Source organism: Phascolarctos cinereus, unplaced genomic scaffold, assembly GCF_003287225.1.
Source record: "Phascolarctos cinereus isolate Bilbo 61053 unplaced genomic scaffold, phaCin_HiC Scaffold_1;HRSCAF=81, whole genome shotgun sequence".
Lineage (NCBI taxonomy): Eukaryota > Metazoa > Chordata > Mammalia > Diprotodontia > Phascolarctidae > Phascolarctos > Phascolarctos cinereus.
In genome coordinates, this window is record NW_027555514.1 from 154,696,274 (window position 1) to 154,721,716 (window position 25,443).

Genomic DNA, 25,443 nt, shown 5'->3' on the forward strand with positions numbered 1-25,443 from the left:
AGAACATGATCTGAATGACAACATTCATGGCTAGAGTACTGAAGGTCTTGAACATCATATAAGCATATTTATCATCCCTTCCCTACCCCCCCCCCACCGGTTGGCTCTACAGGTCTTTTTGGAAGGTGGCTTCTATGAGTAACACAGGGTGATCTACAGTGGAGCTCACTTTAGAAAGCATGGTGCCAGATTTTCTGCCATCTATCTCCATGTCACTGTCTTTCAGGTTCATACCAATCATCAAATAGATGCTAGGGGCATCTCAGAATGGAAGCGAAAGAAGCCTGAGGGTCAGTGTCTCTTACCCATTTTTTTAAATATAAATTTATTTTCAGTTTTCAATATTTACTTCCACAAGATTTTGAGTTTCAAATTTTCACCCCATCTCACCCCTCCCCCACCCCAAGATGGCATGCATTCTGAATATCCCTTCCCCTAGTCCATCCTCTCTTCTATCTCTTTCCCCCTTCTCTTATCCCCTTCCCCTTCTGTTTTGCTGTAGGGCAGGACAGACTTCTCTACCCCATTTCCTGTATTTCTTATTTCCCAGTAGCATGTGAAAACATTTTTTTAAACATGTTTTTAAAACTTTAGGTTTCAAATCTTCTCCCTTCCTCCCTCCCCACCCTCATTGAAAAGGCAAGCAACTCAATATAGGTTATACATGTGCAGTTACGCAAAACACTTCCATAAGACATGTTGTGAAAAACTAACTCTATTTCCCTTAATCCTATCCTGCCTCCCATTTATTCTATTTTTTCTTTTGACCCTGTCCTTCCTCAGAAGTATTTGCTTCTGATTATCCCCTTTCCCAAACTGCCCTCCTCTCTATCATCCCCCTGCTTTCTTGTCCTCTTCTCCCCCTATTTGCCCATAGGGTAAGACAGATTTCCTTACCCAATTTGAATGTGTATGTTATTCCCTCCTTAAGCCAAATCCTATGAGAATAAGATTCACTCATTCCCTCTCACCTTCCCCCATTTCCCCTCCACTGTAAGAGCATTTTCTTTTTTGTGTGTGTGAGATAATTTACCCCATTCTACCTCTCCCTTTCTTCTTCTCCAAGTATAATTCTCTCTCATCCCTTAATTTCATTCCCCAGATAGGACCCCTTAATCTTCAACTCACCCTGTGCCCTCTATCTATCTGTCTGTCTATCTATCTATCTATCTATCTACCTATACATATGTATATTTTTTTTCCACCAACTACCCTAATACTGACAAAGGTCTCATGAGTTATAAATATCATCTTTCCATGCAGGAATGTAAACAGTTCAACCTTAATAAGTCTCTTATGATTTCTTTTTCCTGTTTACCTCTTCATGTTCCACTTGAGTATTTGAAAGTCAAATTTTCTATTCAGTTCTGGTCTTTTCATCAAGAATGATTGAAAATCCTCTATTTCACCAAATTACCGGTTTCCCCTGAAGGATTATACTCAGTTTTGCTGGGTAGGTGATTCTTGGTTGTAATCCTGTCTCCTTTGCCCTCCTGAATATTATATTCCATGCCCTGTGTTCTTTAATGTAGAAGCTGCTAAATCTTGTGTTATCCGGATTGTGTTTCGACAGTACTTCAATTGTTTCTTTCTGGAAGCTTGTAATATTTTCTCCTTGACCTGGGAACTCTGGAATTTGGCTACAATATTCCTAGGAGTTTTCCTTTGGGGATCCCTTTCAGGAGAAGATTGGTGGATTCTTTCAATTTCTATTTTGCCCTCTGGTTCTAAAATATCAGGGCAGTTTTCCTTGATAATTTCTTGAAAGATGATGTCTAGGCTCTTTTTTTTGATCATGGCTTTCAGATAGTCCAATAATTTTTAAATTCTCTCTCCTGGATCTATTTTCCAGGTCAGTTGTTTTTCCAATGAGATATTTCACATTCTTTCTATTTTTTTCTTTTGGGATTTGTTTTACAGTGTCTTGATTTCTCATAAAGTCACTAGCTTCCAATTGCTCTATTCTAATTTTTAAGGAAGTATTTTCTTCAGTAATCTTTTGGACTTCCTTTTCCATTTGGCCAATTTTTCTTTTTAGGGCATTCTTCTCCTCATTGGCTTTTTGGACCTCTTTTGCCATTTGGGTTAGGCTATTTTTTAAGGTGTTATTTTCTTCAGTATTTTTTTGGGTCTCCTTTAGCAAACTGTTGACTTGTTTTTTGTGATTTTCTTGCATCACCCTCATTTCTCTTCCCAGTTTTTCTGTTACTTCTCTTACTTGCTTCTCAAAATCCCTTTTGAACTCTTCCAAGGCCTGGGACTGATTCATATTTTTCTTGGAGGCTTTGGATGTAGGAGCTCTGACTTTGTTATCATATTCTGGTTGTATATTTTGATCTTCCTTGTCACCAAATTAAGATAATATAGTATGACTCTTTTTGTGCTGCTTGCTCATGATCCTAGCCAAATATTTGAGTTTTAAACTCTTTGTTAAGGTAAGAGTCTGCGTCCAATGTAGAGAATGGATTGTCCCAAGCTTCAGGGGGTTATATAGCTGTTTTCGGAGATACTTTTAGGGACCCATAAATCTTCAGTTCTTGCAAGGTGGTATGATAAGGGGCGAGGTGTTTACTCCTTTTCTAGCCTGTGCTAGGTCTATTAGTGACCACAAGCACTCCTTTCAGTCCTGTAACTGTGAGGAAGGTTTCCTGTCCACAGCCACTACAAGCTCCACCATGCCAGTGCTCCTCCTCACCCCAGGACACCGTGTGCTTTAGCAAATACATCTTGTTGCACATACATCAAGACCTCTGGACAGATAGAACTCTGCACTGAAAGTATTTTGGAAAAGGCTAGTTGGATGCAAGAAATTCACAATAACTTTAGTGGAACTCATGGGAGTCCTGGCTTCTTTCTATACTGGTTCCTATTCTCATACTGATCATATTTCTCTTGTGTTTGTTTGGTCTATGTCTACTAAATATTCTTGCCAGATTCCTTTCTTCCAGGTTTGCACCATCAACTTCCAGATGACTACTCAGGCTGTATACCAACCTGAGGATTCTAGCCTGCAGAACCTGGCATCAGCCAGGTTTTGACATTTGACCCCTAGAATAGGATCCAGAGAGGCAGAGACAGCTCTACACCCCTTGCCAGCAGGAAGCAGTTTCAGAAGCTAAGAACTTCACCCCTTTTCACCAAAATAATTTGTGTCCAATTTGTTTGACGGGGAAATGATGGGGTATAGTCCAAGCCAGGTCTTCGCCCCTTGACCCACAGGGAATCTGATTTCTATTTGTCTACAGGCCCCAGCCCCTTATCTCCCTTTGAAAGCCCTAGCCCCACCTTTTGGATCTCATTATCTATTCCCATTGTCTATTCAGTCTCTCAGGATTCTCACCCACACTGGTTTCCCAGACCCTCCCCTAGTCACCCAAAGTCACTTTAGTATATAAGATCTACCCTGGTCCTCATTCAGGGCTGAGAATCTCATGCCCGCTTATCCTCATGGATATTACTCTCAAATAGGCTGAGAATCTCAAGCCCAAAAGGCTGAGACTTTCTCATGCCCACTTGTCCTCATGGGTGTTACCTGGTCTATGTGATTTATCACTAATAAACTTATCCTTTGGCTGGAAGAAGATTTGAGTTGAATTCTTTCAGACAGGGCCCGGTACCACTATCTTGTGGTTCCCAGTACCCCAAAACCTCTAGAACTCTTCAATACTATATCACCCAAAAGAAACCTTAAAGTGGCAACTAGTTTAAATCCATAAGAGAGAAAGGAGATTTTGTACCACCTGCAGACAATGGTGTGGGGGAAGGGGGGTGGGGGTGGGAAGGTTCTTTGGAATGTAAGAATTCAGTTCTAGATGAGTATATTTCTTATCTCTCTTTCTAGACTTTCAACTCCTTAAGAGGAATTATGAGATTTTGTTCATCTGAATTCTTTGAGGGCAGGGACTATCTTAGGCCTCTTTTTGTATCCCCAGGGCTTAGCATAGTTCTGACATATAGTAGGCACTTAATGACTGCTTAATGACTGACTTTTATCCCCTACAGCACCTAAGTCAGTAGTAGGCAGACAATGAAAGTTTTTAGAATTAATGAATCAAAGTATCTTAGTTCCATTTCTGGGGTTACAAAGATAGTTATGGCACAAATCCTACTTTTAATCAGGCTTGTAATAAGGTGAATAAAAGGACAGATACACACCTTAGTATGATACATAGGAGAAAGAGATAAGTACAAAAGAACAAACTAGGAAAGATCTTGATGGAGGAAAGCCAGGGAAGGTGATATCAAAGTAGTATAGATATGCTAATTACCTGTTGATTCCTTCCTTTAAACTGCCTTCAGTCCTGCCAAAGCACATGAACCTCAAGAGGCCTTATTATGCTTTGACTATTCTAGATACTTAAGCCAATAAAGAATAAGGTTTCCATTAATTTTGGTCATAACATAAAAGGATCATATTTAGGGCAACTCCACCCAGAAAAACCTTTCCAATTTCATGACAACAGGCACAGTGTTCCACGAAAGGAAGTTACTATTGCTCTATTTTCATCCCTTCTCTTTCCATATGCCCTATAAGAAAGCTCAACTGAAAAAAGGCTAGATCAGGGGTGAGGAACCTGTGGCCTGGAGGCCACATGTGGCCCTCTAGGTCCTCAAGTGCAGCCCTTTGAATCCAAACTTCCCTCCAGTCCGAAGGTTCCCTACTCCTGGTCTAGACTGTCCCACAAGCCACTAAGAAAATGCCTATCATCTCAGTGTATTCTCATCTTGCTCCAAAGGTTAAATTAGTAATGAAAAGTCTGCTTTCTAACTTAATCATGGAGCATATAGTACAAAAAAAAAAGTTGGATAATCTTAACTAATCTGCATTTTCTACCCTGTAATCAACATTGTATAATCAGCATAAAATCTGTTTAGAAATATTAATTAAATCATTCAAAATAGAACTCTCTGAGTTTACAACTCATAGATATAAACAAGATTTGCAAAGCACAAGTGTTATCTCTTTAATCCTCACCACAGCCCAGAGAAGTAGATACTGTTATCTACATTTTACAAACAAGGAAACTTTTCCTGAGCAAGGTTCAATGACTCCTTCAGGTTCACAAAACTAGGATTAAAGCGTCTGATGGGGAATTTGAACTCAGACAGTCCTGATTTAAAATTCATCACCTGTAGTCACTGTACCACCTAAAAAATTAATTAAATATAAGAAATGAAAAACTAAAGAAGACCAAGTATAGATTTAGAGGGTTTTTTTAATTTTAGTTTTTAAAATTTTAATTAAATTAATTTTAATTTTTTAAATTTTAATTTAATGTAAGTGTAACTTACATTAAATTTTAATTTAATTTTTAATTTTTTAACTATAGATTTAGAGGGGTTTTTTTATTTTAAAAAGAAGGTAGGGCATAAAATTCAACAAAATGAAGAAAAAAATGTTATAAAGCATAATCTGCCAACACCAGATAGTTATTTTAATTGTTTCAGGACAATTTTCTTAATTCTTACAGATACTTAGCTTTATAAAATTTGAATTACTTTTGGGGATTAATATACAAAATGTGTTGCATTTGTATTTCCAACAAGATCTTTTTTTTTTAATGTGTTAATTCATTTGATTCAGTTTACAAATGAAGAAGCTGGTTTTCTTCCAGAATAGAATACACGAGGTATTTATTTCTATCATCTGAGGAGGCAAAGTCAGAAAGAAAGGTCAGGGGGAAAAGTACCCAGAACATTACTTGTTATGTCTTTCAAAGCACTTAACTATTTTTTAAAAAAAGATGAAAACACTACAATTTTTGCATGATAATCTGTAATAAATCAAACTTCTTTGTGAACCTAATCAGTATATTAGTATTTGCGGAAGCTCTTTGCAAATGTAAAAGTACATGTCTTAGTTGGAATATCTTCCTCTCTGAGAATGAACATCAGCTTTGAATTTAACTATACAACTTTTACCGAAAGTAATGTTCTCCATCAAGAGTAAAAAGCTTTTACCAATCTGTCACCATTTTATTAGTATTCAATCTATTATGGTTTATGAGGAGCTGAGGCACGCCATTTTAAAGCACTCAGAGCTAAAAAAGAAGAGAAATCAACACCCACACCAAACACTGCAGTGAATTCACTCTCCTTCAGAAATGTACCATAATATGACCTTTTGGTGAGGCTTTCTTGAAGTCATTTTTATGTTTCAGAGAACTAAAGCCGGAAATATTGACTATTATAGAACTGTTGTCTTAAAGCACAGCTCATTCATTCACTTAATAGTGTCATTTCCCCTCTATTGTGTCAATTCTATCCTGGTTTACCAAACTATAAGTCATGAAAGTGGAGTAGATCACATGATACAAAATGAATGAGCCATCAAATGGAAATACTGATGGGTTCTGCAAGACAAAAATGGGTTCTTTACTTTTCATTCAGATGTTTTCATGTCATGTTTACTTAGCCATGAATAGTAGAACATATGAGCTTTTAATAGCTTTTGAAAATGTGATAGTAGAATTTTATATCACAAAATAGCTATTATGCATCATATGAATGTGTATACACACATAAATACAGGACAGCTAGGTGGTGCAGTGGATAGAACATGGGGCTTGGAATTAGGAAGACTCATCATCATGAGTTCAAATCTGGCCTCAAACACTAATTATCTGTATGACTCTGGGTAAATTTAACTCTGTTTGCCTCAGTTCTATATCTGTAAAATGAGCTGGAGAAGGAAATGGTAAACCACTCCAATATCTTTGCCAAGAAAACCCCAAAAAGTAGTCACGAAGAGTCAGACACAACTGAACAAAAACAACTGAGCAAAATATATGCATACAAACATATATACCTTAGAATAAATGAATAAAGGTCAGAATGGATAGAAGTTGCAAAGAGGTAATTTCAGACTTGATGTCAAGAAAAAAAAACTTTCTAACTATCATAGCTCTCAAAAACACAATGGGATACTTTGGGAGGTGAGAGGCTCCCCTTTTTCACAATCTTCAAGAAAAGATTGGATGACCGATTGTCAGGTATATTATGGTGGGGATTACTTTGGGGAATGGATTGGTCTAGCTGACCTTGAAAGTCCCTTCTAACTCTCAAATTCTGTGATATTATGATATCAAATAGCCACATAAGATTAAACCAAATTTGACATTTCCCAAAATTAGAATTGAAAATTTCAATTATTCTGTCTGAGTGACTTTAATTGTTTAAATACTCCAGTACATATATTAGAATGAAAATACCTTTTGAAAATCCTTGATATTAACCAGGTTGAATGAAAATATGTGATCCTTTGCTCCAACATACAGCCTACTCCGTTCCTCATCCAAAAGGAAAGTATGATAACTGGAGCTGTTTGTCAGGCCATTGAAAGTGATAACATTGTTGGATTCCAACATTTCTGCAAAGTAGCAAAGCAGACATTTTTGTTAGTTTGATGACCTAAAAGAAGACACAGCCTATAACACATGCTGAAACATGGACACTACATTCTATAATAATCTGAATCTGGGTACTTTGCTTGACCTTATGCAACATAAAGGAATGAACTTCTTATATTTTGTTAAAATTGTAGTTATACATTTAAACTTAATAATTTTATTTTTATAGACCCCTAAAATAGTAGAAAAGAGGCTAAGTATATATAAATCTGGGTTGGAGACCAATGAGAAGGCTATCACAGCAACTCAGCTGCCAAAATTATTTTCCTGTAGTGTAGGTCTGACCATAACACATCTTTCCCTTTCATTCCCCTTCTTCTCCCTTTCTCTGCTGTATTACCCCACCTCTCCCCTCAAAACACACACACCACACACACACACACACACACACACACACACACACACACACACACACACAACTCTAGTGGCTTCCTATTACTTCAGCCTCAAACATAAAATCTTTTGTTTGTTTTTTCAAGCTTTTAAAAATCTGACCCCTTCCTACCTTTCTAAACTTCTTACACATTCCTCTCTAAAATATGGGCCAATCAAAAGCCTCCTTGTTACTTGCACACAATAACCTATTTTCAATCTATTTCCTACACCTGGAATGTTCTCTCTCTCTCTCTCAACCTCCAACTTTTACGATGCCTGACTTCCTTTTAGATTTGAGTTCTTAAATTCAACTTCTTCCAAAATGCTCATCCTTGTCCCCCTGGCTGTTAATACCATCCTCTCTAAAGTTAATTTCTCTCTACTTTGGATTTATCTTAAAAGTTCTGATTTACAGATGGTAACTTCTCCTGTTAGATCATAAACTTCTAGAAAACAGACTTTTTTTCCTGTGTATCCTCAGTGCTTAGGATTGTGCCTGGCACATAGGAAGAGCTTAAAAAAATTCTTACTGATTGACAGTCCAAATCTTTCCTTTTACAGATAAGGAAATAAACTTATAGAAGTCAAGTGATTAACTCTGTAAGTGACAGAGATGGGTCATTTCAATCCATATGTGGCATTTTTTCCACTATAGTATTCTGTTTCATGTGAACATATTTTACTTTTAAACCCTAATATATTATGAAGATAGTTGAGATTGATTGATAGATATTTGGCTCCATTTTTGACTGCACATTTATACAGAAATAACACAATAGAGAGATAGACTGCCCATTATTATCAAAGTGATTGTGGGTAGTTACAACCTCGGAGATTCAGTTTCTTCATTTATCAAATGGTGATAATGTTACTTTCATTATTTGCCTAGGCCATTGTGAAGAAAAAGCTATGTGGATATGCAAACTACTGCTATAGAAAGGAAAAGCCTGAAGAGAAATTAAGTAGTTCTCCTCTCACCAGAAATTTGCATTGCATATGCATTGTCTCCCTTCACTTTCCAATTACCTGATCTACTTACATAGAGTAAATTATTATAACTTAATTAAGGATTAAATTAGTTTTAATTGGCAAATGTGAGATGCCTTTCTAGCTACAAGAGAATAAAAATCAGTAATGGACCCCCCAAAAAATGATCAATGAAAGGGGATCATAACAATCAGTCAGACAGAAAAACAGAAAAGAAAATATTTAGTTCAATGAAAGTTAGCAAGAATGGAATTCTACTTCATGAGAGGCAGTGTGGCATATTGGATAGCATATTAGATTTGACGTTAAGAGAGACCTGGGTTCAAATACCCCTTCTGTTCCTTAAGAATTATGTGGCTAGGTATAGTCCCCTAAACCTTGAAAGAGCCTCAATTTCTTCCCGTGTAACACTGGGATTACAATACCTTTATTAGCCCATCTCACAGGGCAGTCATGGGGCTCAAACAAGGTCATAAAAAGGGATAAAATAAGGGCAAAGCACTTTGTGAACCTTAAAGCACTATGCCAAAGACATGTTCACTATGTAAAGATAATCTAGAAAAGTTTGTGTTCTTTAAATAGAACAATCACTCTGAAGACAGAAACTGTTCTTAGTTTAATTCCAACTAAGGAACCCTTAAATTGTTCAGAAATCAAGAGACTCATTGTTTTCCTTTAGCACAAATGAAACAAACTCTGGTTTGCAGCTGTTTTCCATTGGTTTATAATTTTGCTTAATTTCTTCCCATCATTCTTTTCCATCTGACTCTAGCTTCTCTCACTTTTTGAATTCTTTGCCTCTGAGATCCATTGTATAAATGTATTCAATACTTGGTAGTTTCCTTTCCAAGATAAGCAAAAGAACTGTATAAATGCAACTACCAACCACTATTTTTAGAAATTCAGACCTAAATAATTGGAAAAACGTTCATTGTTCATGAGTAGGATGAAGCAACATAATAAAAATGCCAATATCACCTAAATTATTTTACTTCTCCAATGTCATAACAATCTACCAAAGGATTACTTTATGTAACTAGAAAATAATGATAATGAAAATGTATATGGACGGGAAAAAAGGACAAGCATTTCAAGAGAAAAAATGAGAAGAAATGGAAATGAAGGGGACCTTAGCAATGCCAGATCCCAAACTACACAATAAAATAAAATGACAATTTACTACTGGTTAAAAAGTAGAGTGGTCAAACAGTGAAACAAATTAGGTATGTAACAGAACCCTGGTATTCAATAAACACAATGACGCCAGCTACTATGGTAAAGACTCACTATTTGACCAGAATAAAAAATGTCTAAAAACTGGATAGCAATATGGAAGAAATTAGATTTAGACTAATACCTCATATCTTGAACAAATACAAACTCCAAATTAGTATGTGGACTAGAAATAGAAGTCCATATCAGAAACAAATGAGGGAAACACAGAAAAAAAAATAAACTATTTGATCTATGGATAGGAAAATTCATGATCAATGAAGGAATAGCTCTCACAGAAGAATAAAAGTAAATTTATTAAAGAAGACAAGGTTGATAATTTTATTAAATGGATCTTAAAAGATTTTCCACAAATAAATCCAATAAACTAAGATTAAAAGGGAAATAAATAACCTGGAAAAATCTTTCCAGCAAGTTTCTCTGATAAAGGTTTCATTTTCAAGATATATAAGCAACTGTTTCAAAATCATAAGCACAAAAGCCATCCCAAATTAATAAATTGTCTACGGACTTGAAGAGTCAGTTCTCAAAGAAAACTAGGCTATAGCCGTGTGAAAAAAAATGACTTCAAAGAACAACTGCAGGGTGAAGTAAGCAGGATCACATGAACAATTTATACTATGACACCAATATTATAAGAATGAACAATTTTGAGAACTTTTGTAAACTGACAAAGAATGAAATGAGGAAATCTAGAATGATTCATAAAACAATGTAAAAACTAACAGTTTTGTCAGCTATCAGATCTATAATCAATAGAACAACCATTTACGATTCCAGAGGATAGATGACAAAATCTGCTATTCTTTAGAAAAAGGCAATAGATTTGTGGAGCAGAATAAGACATTTATATACCCATTGAAGGAATTCGTTTTGCTTGACTATGCATACTTATTATAATAAAACTTGTTTTTCTTTTCTTGCTTTATTTTTTTTAATCAATGGGATGGGAAAGTGAAGAGAAATAGTTTTCTATTAATAAAAAAACAGGGCAGTGTGACAAATCTGAGATATTACATGTGCTTTCAGATTAGGTCATGTATTATTAGCTTTACTTAGCTGTTTTATTTTGCTACAAAAAACCTTCCAAAATGGGAGTAAATTGTAAATGTCTGCAGTGCAAAAACACAATATATCCATAAAACATTAAAAGGAAAAAAAATGAGACACAAGTCTTGTTGAGGCTCCCATGGCTTCATAGTGAGTAATATAAAACTTTACTTGGTTTCTCTTACAACTTCCTCAGACTAAAACATTTGGTTTAGAGTTAGAGTCTTCTTTAAGTGATCTCACGGTTGAAAGCCTTCAATTTTCTATCTCCCTAATTTTAATCTTGTGTGTCCTTCTCTGTAATGTGGGCACATTCAAACTTTTTTTTTTTTTTGCCATTCAATTGCCTTATCTCTGACCTGTCTTCTTTTGAGTTTTAGATTTTGATGTCAATTTTTACATTTGTTAATGATGACACCCAGTCAGTGGAAACTGAAATAAATAAATATTCAGGAATAAGTGAAGTGTAATCTCTATTTTACCCCCTTTATCACATCTCAGACCATGTGTATTGCCATAACCAAACTACTTTCAAAAAGATCGAACTAAATCACTGCTTCATCAGTTTGGCTTTGGGGCAACTGAGTACAGTGAAATACAAATATACACTGGTTATTTTCAGGACCAGATGTTCTGCCCTATAGCTATACATTCCTGGGCAATCATAAATTGGATTTCATTTAGGTTTCAGTCAAAGGTATAACTACTGCAATATTTATTCAATTGCATCAGTTGCAAATGAAGTTCTTTTTAATGCTTTCGTGACTCAGTTGGCAGTCTAGAGCTCTCCACTCTTCCTGAAGGTAGAATTGCTCCTACATTTAATAAACATTATTGATTCCTGGTATATACAGTATATAATATGGAGTTCTAAAAAACAGAAAAGTAAATTAAATGTGGCCATTACCATTATGAGTTTACTGTCCAAATGTAGATTTGTCATGTAGGCAATGAACAATAAATGCGCAACTAGACCATGGAAAATGTTATAAAGTCCTTTGAGAATTACTAGGAGGGAGAGTTAATTTCCAACTTTAGCAGGGGAGAGGTGATTAAAAGAAAGACTTCTTGGAGGAAGTAATCCTGGATTTGAATTTTGAAAAACATAAAGGATTTTTAAAGGACATGTAGGAAAAGATGTAATTCCACACCTAAAAAGGAGCTGAAGTAAAAGATGGTGTGCACATGAAAAGAAAGAGTGGGGAGAAACATTAAGATTAGCCATTGAAGTATTTTTGTGGAGGATTTTAAGTGAAGGCTAAGAAGTTTGTACTTTCATGTGTATCTTCTATGCTGCATATACTACTACCATTCTCAATGTCTATTAGATTGTATCCTGCTTAAGTATACAATTGGTGGAAACTATTTCTTTGTACCCCTGGAACCTAACACCTGGCTGTGTATGTAGTAAGAACTTAATCTTTGTTGAAGTGAAAAGCAAATTGTTGCATGAAAAGCAAATTCAGTAGGAAAAAAGTAGTAAACTAAACTTTTTTTTTCTTTATTTATAAAAGGAACCATAAAAAAAATCTATGTGACATTGCTTTTAAAATTAGTATAGTGGGGGCAGCTAGGTGGCACAGTGGATAGAGCAAAGGCCCTGAAGTCAGGAGGACCTGAGTTCAAATCCGGCCTCGGACCAAACACTTAACACTATCTGTGTGACCCTGGGCAAGCCACTTAACCCCAATTGCCTAAAAAGCAAAAATTAAATTAAAAAATAAAATAAAATAAAATTAGTATAATGAGAGGAATTAAATTATATTTGAATTTCTAAAGAACATATACAAAAACATACATTTACAGAGGGTAGAGAAACATGAGAATGCACAAATAATTTGCATGAAGTAGTATAAAATATATAACAGAAAACATGATAACCAGAAATGGAGATGAGCCAATTATTTAAAGAGGATAGGAGAAAACAAAGGACTACATAATGTGAAACTAAAAATTTATCCCCTACTTTGCTCTGTAATATTTATTAATTTTTGTTTGAGAATTGTATCTAATCACTAGAATCAGTACTTGCGGATTAGAGTTAGGTTGAATTGTATAGCCCTTAGTATTAGAGCTTATGAGTTTAACTTGCCCATTTCTCTGAGCTACAGCCTGGACTCAATCTATCTCACCTTCGAAGGGAATGGAAGATGAGTCAACACGGTCATAAGATATTCTGCCTGGTCATAAGCCTAGCACCCAACCACTCTGGTGTAGGGGTTACCAAACAAGGGAGTTTTGAGGAAATATTGATCAACTCTGTTTCCCCCTCACCACAGACTTTGGAAATCCCCTTTCGCAAGCAACTCAGCATGATCATGCCAACTTTAAGGCCAAACTATACCTTTACCAACTATAAAAGACTGACTGCTCTGCTGCTCTCATGCATCCCTGGCCACTGAGGGGCTTGAGATTTCGCTTTGTTTGCAATTGCTAGCTTTGCTAATAAATTGGTTATGATTGGAACTACGTGTCTCAGATTGATTTGTTACAATTTGTATACTTACACTCAGTTCCCACCTCCAAGAAACTTAGTGTTATAGGAAGACAACCAGTGCATTGTTTACATTCTTGGTGGAGGGTTTATTAAAACACAGACAACAATCACAAAGGATGAAAATTCAAATAATGGTTGAATATGATTCATTTTGGTAGAGCAGCTACTTCCAAAATACCCAAAATATTTGTGGATAGCAGTTTCTTCACATACAAAGGGCTTTCACTATTTTTAAGGCCCAATTTTAGTTTAATTTAATTTAAACTAAAATTTAAAAAATTGTTCAAAATAACATTATTTATTTATTTTAGTGTAGAATTGTGAGTTCCTCCTTGTAGGGAACCACTGATTTAGAAATCCCTTTTCCAATGAAGACTGATAACTTATTTTCTACCTTTTGAACTTTTTGTAAGGAACAAAGGCAGGAAAAAAAAGAAACCTCCCAATCTTTAGTTAGGTTATAATTTGATATCACCATTGACTTCTCTAAAGTCACAAAGTCGGGGTGTATATGTGTCTTTTGAGTGTGGTGCGTATGAGTGTGTATGAAAATTATTTTTAAAAAGCAGGTCAGCAAATAATTCTGAGATCCTTTTAATTTGTAATAACAGATTTTTGTCCTTGAGTTGAAGTATTCTAAATCCTATTTCTATTATCTTAGAATAATTTCTTACTTTTAAATTCTTAGTATCCACTCCCTCCTTAAATACTGTAATTCTGTCTCAGGTAATATCCAGCTGACTTTTGTGAACTAGTTGCACAAGAATGAAGAGATAATATTGTCAGTAATCAATAATGGCATATTCTGTATGCCGTTATTGATTGCTTTTGTCAACTAGTATTCTTATATAGTTAGTTTTCTCAATTGAGAGAATTTATAAGAAACATTTTTAGACTGATGATATGCTGCTATACATCTTTATGTTACACAGTGATTTGGTTTCTCTAGTATTCTGATTATCTTTAAAGTAAAACCAGCTTTTTATAGATGATTATATTACCACGACTCTGTCAACTTTCAAAAATTCAGTGAAATTAATGCTCAGTTTTAAAATGCAAGACCCCCCAGCAACAGCCTTTTTTTTTTTAGTAGGGTGGAGACCTCTATACACTTGACCTTCAAATACAAACAATAGTCACCCTGTTCATGCATTTGTTGACTTCTTTTTGCCTTTTTCTACAAATTTTATAGCATGGAGGGTAACAGTACTCCACCAGTTGCTGCGGCCAGACAAATTCCCTTTATTCATTTTGACTTGAAGATTGTGCCTTTGTTTCTTTATGCATGATATGAACTTTGCCCTTACTCTTTTGATTTTCAAAAGGTCTCAAATAAAACAGAAATCTTAGTCATCTTTGACTCCTCCTTCTTCTTCAATCCCTGTATTAAATCAGTGCCAAATTCAGGCTATTCTTACTTCAAGATGTCCTTTCATTTCTATTTCCACTATGATCATACAAATTAAACCTCTTATTAATCCATGCTGGATTGTTTCTAATCTCTCCCAGCTCGCAATCCATCTAGCATACTGTCCCAAATGAACCTTCCTATAGTACTGCTTTGATTCTATTATTCTCTTAACTGTTAAAACTTTTAGCAGTTCATCACTCTCTGTGCTAATAAAATCCAAACTTCTCACCCAAACATTCAAGACCCTACAAAATCTCAATCCAACTAAACTTTTCCAATCTTATCTCCATACTTTCCCCATGAATACTGCAATGCTAGGCACATTGCAATACTAACCATTCCCTAAATATTCCTTTTCCTTATCTCAGGCTCAGAACTGGAATATCTTCCCAACCATTCCTATTCCTGGAAAAAAAAAAAACCTTATGCATTATTCAAGACCCAACACCACTGCCAACTCTTTCATAAAGCCTTTTCTTTTTGATTGCTGTAGGCCCAGAACTCTTCATGAAACTATTCCTTAGACTTTATAGAAGAAGCAGTTATAAAAATCATGGGCTTTTTGGACAATTAGAAGCAGTATAGCTTGGTAGATTACAGCATTTTAATCTCATTCACATGTCTTCCTTCCTAAAAATTAAATATTGCTATAAATTATATCATTGTAGATCATAGCCAAACATAACAAAATATATATTGACTGCCTGAGGAAACTTTAGTTCTATGATATATGTCAATCAACCAAATAGCTTCTTTTACTTGGAAAATTGTCTTCTAAAATAATATTCTAACCATCTTTTTCATATAAACATGTAGGTACAAAAAGAGAGAACAGGGAATTGTGATCCTAATATAATATCTTTATTATTGCTTCACACAAACATGTACCTACATAAAAAAAAATGATAGAGTTGAGGAAGGGGTTTACAGACTCAATGTATGAAGATGGGTCTCCCTTACACACCCTCCAAAGAGCTGAAGAAGACTGTGGCAAGGTACAATGTAGAGTGTGAGGAGAAAAGGATGCCTAGAAATCGTGTCAAATGTTTAGATTGGTAACAGCAAACTTGGTAGAAGTCAAAGCATAGACAGGCTTCTCTCCCTTCACCTACTATTAACAACTCACTTTGGAATCAGAGACTATCTATACATTTACAAGAATCTGGTGGAATTGCTCAGCTTCCCAGACTTGGAGCTTGAAGCCACAAGGTCATTGGATATCATACAGCTGAAGTAGCCAGGGAAAGGAGCTCTTGTGCCAGTTTCACAAGAAGAGAAAGGCCATATCCCCTAACTCTCAAAAGGGCCACTGAAAGGATAAAGAATAAGCTCTTCCAATCACTTACTCAACAAGCATTAATTAAGCACCTATTATCTGTCAAACACTGTGCTGGGTACTGAGACTGGAAAAAAATGATGATTAAGCATTATTTCAACTCCTCCAACACTACTAGTGAATCAGGAGAAATGAATGGAGAGGGTGGTTAGGAAGGCTATATTATCAAGGAAAAGGTAGCTTTCAACGACAGTCACACAGATGAAAAGAAGAAGAGAGAGGAAAACAATGCCTTCAGAAAACGTAAAAACTCCTTTAATAACTCTAAACTTCTCCAAGAAACAAACGCCTGCGTGTTTTAATACCACTATTCTACTGACATGTTTTATATGACTGGCCAACATGGAACACAAGCCAGTAGTGTGCTGATAAATGTTTAACAACTGGCTCTCTGGGGAGGAAAATGTACTTAACTACACATTAAGTTTAATTTGCATTTTTAATATTTTCTCTTTCACTTTCTTAAATCTATACAATCAACAAAATGATAATTCAAGCTCTAATTTGTGAGGTTTGCCAATTTCTGAGTATAAATGCTCACACTGAAAATTTAACAATTGGCTACTTTCAAGCACTCCCTTTGTTACCCAATAATTTCTAAAGAACAGAATATGAATATTGCTGAAAGGGCAAGAAGGAAGAACAGTGAGCAGTTTGCATCTAATAATCAACAAGGAACTGGGAGGAAGAGCAAGAATAAATTATGTCATCAGGCATACAATCTTATACAATAAGATTCATGTGCTGCTACATGAAGTATATAATTGAATTATATGAGCAGGTCTTGTGGTATAGGTGAATGTAACAAGTGGACAGTCCAAGTACTACAATAATATTCTTGAGATTTCCAGAGAAAGCAAGGAAAGTTTCCTATACACTGGGTAAATTAACCTGTTGCTTACAAACTTACAGAAGGATATGGACATGAGCCTTACAGGATGAACAGGCAGATGGGTTGTGATCCACAACCCTGGTAAGACTACTCATTTGACAGATTCATTTAAGTTTCTCTGTTGTAATCACCTGCTACCTATATGATTGATACTTTCTAATCTTCTTCACAGAATCATTATCCATGTCCTACCCTCCATGGGTAGATATACTCCAAGGCTTTGTCCTAGGCCTTCTCTTCTCTCTTTACACACTCTCTGGGTCATCTCATCAGCTCTCATGGATTCAGTTATTACCTACATGCAGTTGACACCCAAATCTCGATAGCTAGCACTCACCTCTCCTGAGATCCAATTTTACATTTCCAGCTGCCTTCTGGATACATCTGCTGGAATGATCCACAAGCATGTCAAATTCAGCATCTCTAAAACTAAACTAATCTTCTTTCCACCTAAATGCACCCCACTATCTTCCTAATTTTCCTGTTTCTGGCACCACCATTCTTCCAGACATCCAGGTTTACAGTCTAAGAATCATCACTGACTCTTCATTTTGATTTTTCCTCCCAAAATAACTGCCAACTCCCATTTGGTTCTTCCACTTCAATATTTTCTCATCTGTCCTAATCCTTGACTCATATCACAACCACCTTATTTCAGGCACTGATCACTTCTCACCAGGACTATTATGGCAATAGTCTCTTAATTGGTCTTCCTACTTCTAATCTCTTCTCTCTCTTATCCATCCTCCACATACAACTGACATTTATAGACTGCCCATCTGACTTTGTCACTACTTTACTAAAGAAGGCATTGTGCTTCAATAGAGGGGTTCTTAACCTTTGGGGTTCACATCTTGAGATAAATTTAGAAATTAGAGAGGAATAAATTACATGTTTATTCAGAAAAACTTCTAACTGAAATTTATTATTCTCTCCAATTTTTTTTTTAATATTCTGATATGGGGTTTACAGGCTTAGCCAGACTTCCACAGGTGTCTACAACACAAAAACAGTTAAGAAATCTTGCTCTAGCATAAAATACACACTAATTTTTTTTCCAGCATTTCCAGTTCTTTACAATCTGGCTCCAGCCTAAATATTCAATCTGATATCGCTTGCTCTCACTGTGCTCCAGACAAACTGGCTTATTTTTGGTTTCCTTTATCTAATATTCCATCTTCCATCTATGTACCTTTGCACAAGCTATCTCTGATGCTTAGAATGCTCTCCCTCCTCACCTCTGTCTCTTGGACCCCCTAACTCCCTCCAAAGCTTAGCTCAAGCTCCATTTTCTTCAAGAGGCTTTTTATTATTCACCCAGTTATTAATGCTTCCTGAAACCACTGAATTTATTTTGTATATATTATATACTTATTTATCTGGGAGCACATTTTATATCTCCATCTCCTCTGTGTCTGTCTGTCTTTCTTGATATATGGATAGAGATATTTATATAGATATAGATCCTATCTATCTATCTATCTAGAGAATAAACCCCTTGAGAGATGATATTCTCTCACTCCTCTATTTGTTCCCTTAGCACCTAGTATAGTGACTAGCAAATAGTGCTTAATAAATGTTTGTTGATTTATTATTACACTCCTTAGGATACTAATGCTATAGAAGAATGTTACCACTGTGTCCAAATTGTAAACTCATTAAATATAGAGATCATACTCTTTTTTTGGTCAATTGGTTATTATACTTATTAGGGTGGTGATGTTATTATTAGATTTTTATCAATGTATCTCTGTAGTTGACAAAATCTTATTGCTGAAAGTAACTTTAGAGATCAACCAGGCTAATACTCTTGAATGACAAAATTAAGCCATGAAAGTCAAGTGATTGGCCCAAGGTCATCTGGTCAATTAGGAATAAAGACATGAAATGAAGATAAGGAGCCAAGTTTCTTGACTCAGTTTCTGCTAGCTCTCTCTATCAAATTAAACTTTTTGAATTATTTATAACTTCTTCCCAGAATGAAAAGAAAGAATGACATACAGACTTTCCCTTAGTGATCAAATGATAAATGAAGTACTCCACAGGTCAGAGGTAACATAAGAAAAAGAAGCAGTTTATTGCACAGAAGTTCACCACTGGATATGTCAGGCAGCAAGGATGATGGACCAGTCAAACCGTGTGTAACTAAAAAATGTCCAACCAGAAAGTCCAAACCCTATTAGAATGAACCACTGATCTGGGTGTTCAGGCAGAGAGATAAAAGCAGCAAGTGTGAGGTCATGGAATCTGGCATTCAGGAGATCTCAAACCTCATTGTGTATAGTGACAAAAGATCTGAATGCATGAATGAATAGGTTATTTTCCTTCATTACCACTGATGATTGATAGTTTTGATTTATTCTTGTAGTAACAAATGTACCATGAAAATTTTCACCTATACTTGAAAGAATAACAATGAGCATTTAAAAAGTATCACCCTGTGAGTGAATATTGAAATTCCTTTGATCTAGACACAGACCAAAATGATTAATGCAGATGTTCATTGTTATTAATTTCTCTTTTGAGTATACAATTATTGTAGTCACATCATAATCATAATGGTAATAAGAATGCATCCTTCTGTACCTTTTCTATTTTTCTATTTAGCATTTTAACGGTTAGAAGGGTGGACCAGTGTTCTCTAGCTAAAGCTTCTCTAATTCTTATTTCCCTAAGATATTTTTAATCTAGAGCAAGGTTACTAATTCTTCTGTGGGTCGGTTTCCATTATCAATATTTACTTAGCAGTACTATACCTGGAGCTCCAGGTTTTCCTTTTGCTTGAGACCTATGATACTGGCCCAAACAAACCTAATCAAAGCATACTGGTAACTCATCCATAATTTGGTTTTAGGGAGGTGTCTGAGGGCTCTGTGAGGTTAAGGCCAAGACCAAAACCTAGGTCTCCTTATTCCAAAACACATCCTTTATCTCCTCTACCACATTGCCTCTAGCATGACTATCATTAGCAAGATGGAAAATGGATGGAACTTTTCTGCATAATCCAGGTGAAAGTGATTTTGAGACAGTCATGGTAAATTATTTGCATATACTACAGAATGTTTTTCCCAGTGTTGTATAGAATGCTTTTCCCTAATAATTTTGTCATATTTTGCATGCCTGTGAGAAAGCATGTGTTCTCTAACATATTTGCAAACTGCATGCTTCATTTTGTCAGTAATGAAACTGGAAAATTTCCACATCTGGAGAATTAAGGAAGATGATAGTTCAGTTATCCAATACCTATTACACATGAATATGGTGAGAAGATTTCAAACTGCTTAGAAAATATTTGCATTACTCCCAGGTTGAACCAGAATGAGTAGCTATTCCACAGAAGCCTTAATCTCCCACCTTGGCATGAATCAAATCTCATTTTATCATAGTGCTTTTCAGTCTTTATCATTCCTATTGTCATTTATACCCCAAAAATGTAACTGTTTACAATGTACAGAGGCTCCTAGGGCAGCTGCTCAGTCCTGCAGCAAAATATGAATTGACCTCTGTAGCTAAATGGCAGCGGGGGAGGGGATGAGTACTGGGGATGGGAAAGGAGAGAAAGAGAAGGATTGACTCTGAATTCTATCAATATTTACAATTTGTCCCCTACTTTCAGACTTAACTCTTTTTAAAAATAGGCTTTAATTGATACTTTTTGTTTTACATCGCCTAGATTTCCCTCCTCCTGCCTCCTACATAGGCATTCCTTACAATAAAGAATTTTTAACAAGAAAAAGAAAAAAAATAAGCAAAACGTATACATAAAAACTATTATTATATGCAGTGTTTCACACCCATAAACTCCCAACCTCTGCAAATGAGGTATGTGTGCTGGGGAGGTGGGTGGTGGTAATTTTTCTCTAGATTAATTTTTCTTTGTAATTCCATATATTCCTTTATAATTCTATATATTCCTTTTTTTATGGTGTTGTGTTTGTTTCCATTCACACTGTTATAGTCATTGTAGATGCATAGCTAGGTGGTACAGTGGATAGGGTGCCAGGCCTGGAGTCAGGAAGACCTGAGTTCAAATCCAGCATCAGACACAACTAGGTGTGTGACGCTGGGTAAGTCACTTGCTTGCTTCACTTTCCTCTTCTGTAAAATGAGCTGTATAAAGACATGCAAACCACTCTAGTATCTTTTCCAGCCCAAATGAGGACGTGAAGAGTTGTGGCTGAAATAACTGAACCACACAAAATTGTTGTACATATTATTCCCTTTCTTTGCTTATTTCATATCATATCAGTTCATGTAATTTCTTCATGCTTCTCTTTACTCATTCACAATTTCTTACAACACAGTAATTGCAATATATTCATATTTCACAATTTGTTTAGTCATTCTCTATTCAAAGGGAATCCACTTTGTTTTCAGGGTTTTGTTTTGTTTTTACTACCGCAAAAAGTGCAACTATAAATATTTTGTTGGATTTGTAATAAAGCTCTATTCTTATTTAGGAATGCTTCTCTAATTATTTGTATCATATATGCCTCATTTTCCCCAACTAAAGTGAAAACTCCTTAAAGTTGAAGTTTTCTGCCTCTCTCTGTGTGTCTATCTCTGTGTATCTCTCTTACATTACCCAAAGCACTTTCCAGGATTTTTGTGGCTAAGAACAAATTAAACCTACAATACAATGTATATATACCCACGTTCAAACTAATTGAAATTATGTATTATAAATTACATGTACAACATTTTCTAAACCCCTATAACTGGCAATTGCAACAAAGAGAGAAAATGCATTAACAATCCTTATGGACCTGCTGAAGCCCTCTGTGAAATCTGGCAGCTCAGCAGTCACTCTCACAGGCTGCAACCTCCAATTCTGAGAATCTGAATGTTTAAGTTCCAAAGTAGTCACCTTAGAATTTAACCTTAAAAACAATCCATTCCAGATTGCAGGGACCTGTCCTCCTTCCATGAAAAAAAAAAAAGGACTTGACAATGATCTTTTAATTCGTCAGGTTATATTACATAAGTGATAGGCATACTCAAGGAAAAGCCAAATGGATGAGTTACAATGGGAATAAAGATTTCAAAGATAGGATCATTGAAGATATTTTATTAATTGTACTTAATTAAAAAATAAATTCATTTTTGTGGGTTCAATTCAATTAATAACATTCACTAAATGAAAAGCAGAGTGGTAGGCATTAGGAAAGCAAAAGCAAAGTCACATATAGCTCCTGGTCTCACTGAGGTTACATTCTACCACATTCAGTTGGAATTGTTACATTATCAGTACTTTGCCCTCTTTTGCTCTCTTTCTTGGACCCTTGAACAAATGAAGGCCACAGAAATTCTAATCATTAGAATAACCAAATTAATCTGTCAAAAGGACCAACTGAATGAATCCTTCCATTCTATGCAGAAAGGTTTTTAAAATCCTTGGATTATCTTAGTAGTTACTTTTCTTGCTGTAAAAAAAAAGAAAGAAAAGAAAGAAAAAAAAGGAAAAAAAGGCTTTGTGGTCCAAGTTTTTCTTCTCTGGAATGAAGTGTTACACTATTTTGGACATACTTCAGAGGTTAAATAGAAGAAAGGAAAAATTATAGAGCATGCGGAAAATTCAGATAGCAGAAGTCAGAAGTTGGCCCATAGAATTCATAATCTGAACTCACTTTTTAAAAGTAAACTTACTTGTTTATTAACACCATGAGGTAGAAAATGGAGTCACATTCAGAGATACCAGGAAAAATGAAATACTTCCCTCCCTCCTTTTTTCCCTGGGGTGGGGGTGGAGCAAAGACAGTTTCTTTTTTTTCCCCCCTTCATTAATTTTGGGGATAATTAGCTCACTAATCTAGTTCACTTTGTTTATGAAGAAGTAACTTTAGAATTTAGAAATTACTTGAATAACAGCAGGAGCAAAAGCAAACAAAAACTTCTAAAGCTTCTTTTTAAGCTAATGGAATTGGTGATGTATAAGCCTTTAATTAGATTAGGCATAATACTCTCCACAATTAGGAGTTCTTTTGTTGTAATGTGGGTGTAATTTATCATCAGAAAAAAATGATTTTATCAATAATTTGAAGGAAGAGAGATAAGCCTTTTCATACCTTTACTAGCTTTCAAATGCTTATTAGCTGTTTTTATGTTTCCTCTAGAATGTGCCTGAAGTGAGGAAATGTCCTCTTGGAGATTAGCAACTGCTCTGCGGCCTTAAAGGGTTGCCCAGGGGCACTGAGAGGTTGTGATGGGGTCACAGATTTAGAGGTAGACGGAATCATCCAAGTAATCTAGTACAGACCTCTAATTTTACAGATAAGGAAATTGAGATTCAAAGAAGTTAAGTAGATTGAGCCTTGGGCCTGGAGTCAGGAAGACCTGAGTTCAAATTTGATCTGACCCTTACAGCAGGGAAAGTAATTTACCCACCATCTACCTTAGTTTCCTCATCTGTAAAGTGTATAAAGCTCCTACATTTAAAGTAAGTTTTGTGGATAAAAAAGTGCTAAATAAAAGCTATAATTATAATGATGAGAAAGATGATTATGACGAACTGGGATGAAGCAGGAACTCATGATTTCCTTTAAGTTCTGCACTGTATTCTTTATGCTACACACCTCTCTGCCAGCCCATCTATCCAATCTGTTGCCAAATCCTATCAATTCTACTTTCACAATATCATTCCTATAGAACACCTTCTCTCCTTTGACATGAGCAGGACCCTAGCTCAGGCCATCATCACCTTATGCCTGGTCTATGGCAAAAGCCAGGTGTTTGGTCTCCCTCCTCAATTCTGTGCCACTCAACTGTCACCTTCCTTAGCAGAAGTCTGACGTGTCTCCTCCTCTTGCCTCTCCCCCATTTAATAAATGGACCCCCTAACACCTCTTGGATCAAATACAAAGTTTTCTGTTTGGTTTTTAAAGTCCTTCATAACCTGTTGCCTCCCATCTTTCAAATTCTACAAATTACTACCTTCCACATATTTTACAATCCAGTGACATTGACCTCCTTGCTGTTCTTCCCACACAGCACTCGATCTCCTGATTCCTGGATTTTCACAGGCTATCTCCCATGCCCATAAGGCTCTCCCCTTCTCATCACAGACTCCCTGGTTCCATGATTTCTTTCAAGTTGCAACTAAAATCTCACCTTCTACAAGAAGCTTATCCAGATTCCTCTTAATGCCAGTATCTTCTAAGATTATCTCCAATTTATCCTGTATATACTTTGGTGTACATAATTATTTGCATCTTGTTTCCTCTACTAGACTATAAAGTTCTTAAGAACAGAAACTTTGGTTTTGATTTTGGGTTTTTTGTTTCTTTCTTTGTTTTGTTTTGTTTTTTGGCCTTTCTCTGTATCCCCAAGGCTTAGAACATTGTCTGGCACAGAGCAGATGCTAAAAACAAAGCAAATAAAACAAAAACAAACAAAACAAAACAAAACAAAACAAACTACTTCTTTGATTATCAGTCTAGTATACCATGTTAATAATAGAACAGTTCAGATACTCCAGTCAAATATAGTATGAGATTTGGGTTCAGAATATATCTGTCCACATTTCAGATATTTTCTAAAATGAAACTTGAGCTCAAATTTGTCAAACTACCTTGGCCTCTTTGTATTCTTTCAATTCAACTCCGTTCATTTCAAGCCAAGAAATTAATGTGGAATACCTATTATGTATAACACTCCTGGAAAGATTAATCCATTCTATCCCAGTCAAACATTCATTGCCCATTCAGGACCAGATTTACTTCTAGGAATGGGGTGGGAAGGAAGGATTTTGTAAGGGACAGAGAAGGTATGAGAAGCAAAGATGGCTATTCAACTTCCTTTATTCTTGAATCAGAACACAACTGAGACTTTCTAATGACAATTACATCTTTTAAAATTGTTAGAATTATATATAACCTGAGGGTTAGAGTGTTAAAGTGATTTCTTAATTATGCTTATTATTTCAAATACTTAAGAAATCCCATTGGTCTTAGAGAATAGCACCAAGTGTAAAATTTGACTCTTACACATCAAGGAGGAGGAAATATGTTTTAGTACCTTTCAGTGGTAATGAAACCCTCAGAGTATTTTTGCCTCATCAACTGAATCATGTAATATTATTACAGGCCACTAGTTCCTTAAATCTTTCCTTTTCCTCATACTTATTTATTTTGTATATAAACAGTCTAGCAGACTATCTCTATCAATCACTTTTTTATAACAACATGGTCATCATTAACCTTTAAACTAAATATTTAAACCTTGTAAATAATGATTCTTAAATTTAACATTTTACTA

The 25,443-nt window shown here is 35.6% G+C and overlaps 1 protein-coding gene across 2 annotated transcripts in view; it reads right to left on the bottom strand.

The window, feature by feature from the left end:
• Positions 1–25,443, bottom strand: part of SEMA3A (semaphorin 3A) — a 645,372-nt gene that overhangs the window by 214,393 nt on the left and 405,536 nt on the right. For both annotated transcript variants that reach the window (XM_020999770.2, XM_020999769.2), the window contains one exon: positions 7,212–7,369. In XM_020999770.2, the coding sequence (XP_020855429.1) occupies positions 7,212–7,369 (158 nt within the window). The remainder of the gene's footprint in view (positions 1–7,211; positions 7,370–25,443) is intronic.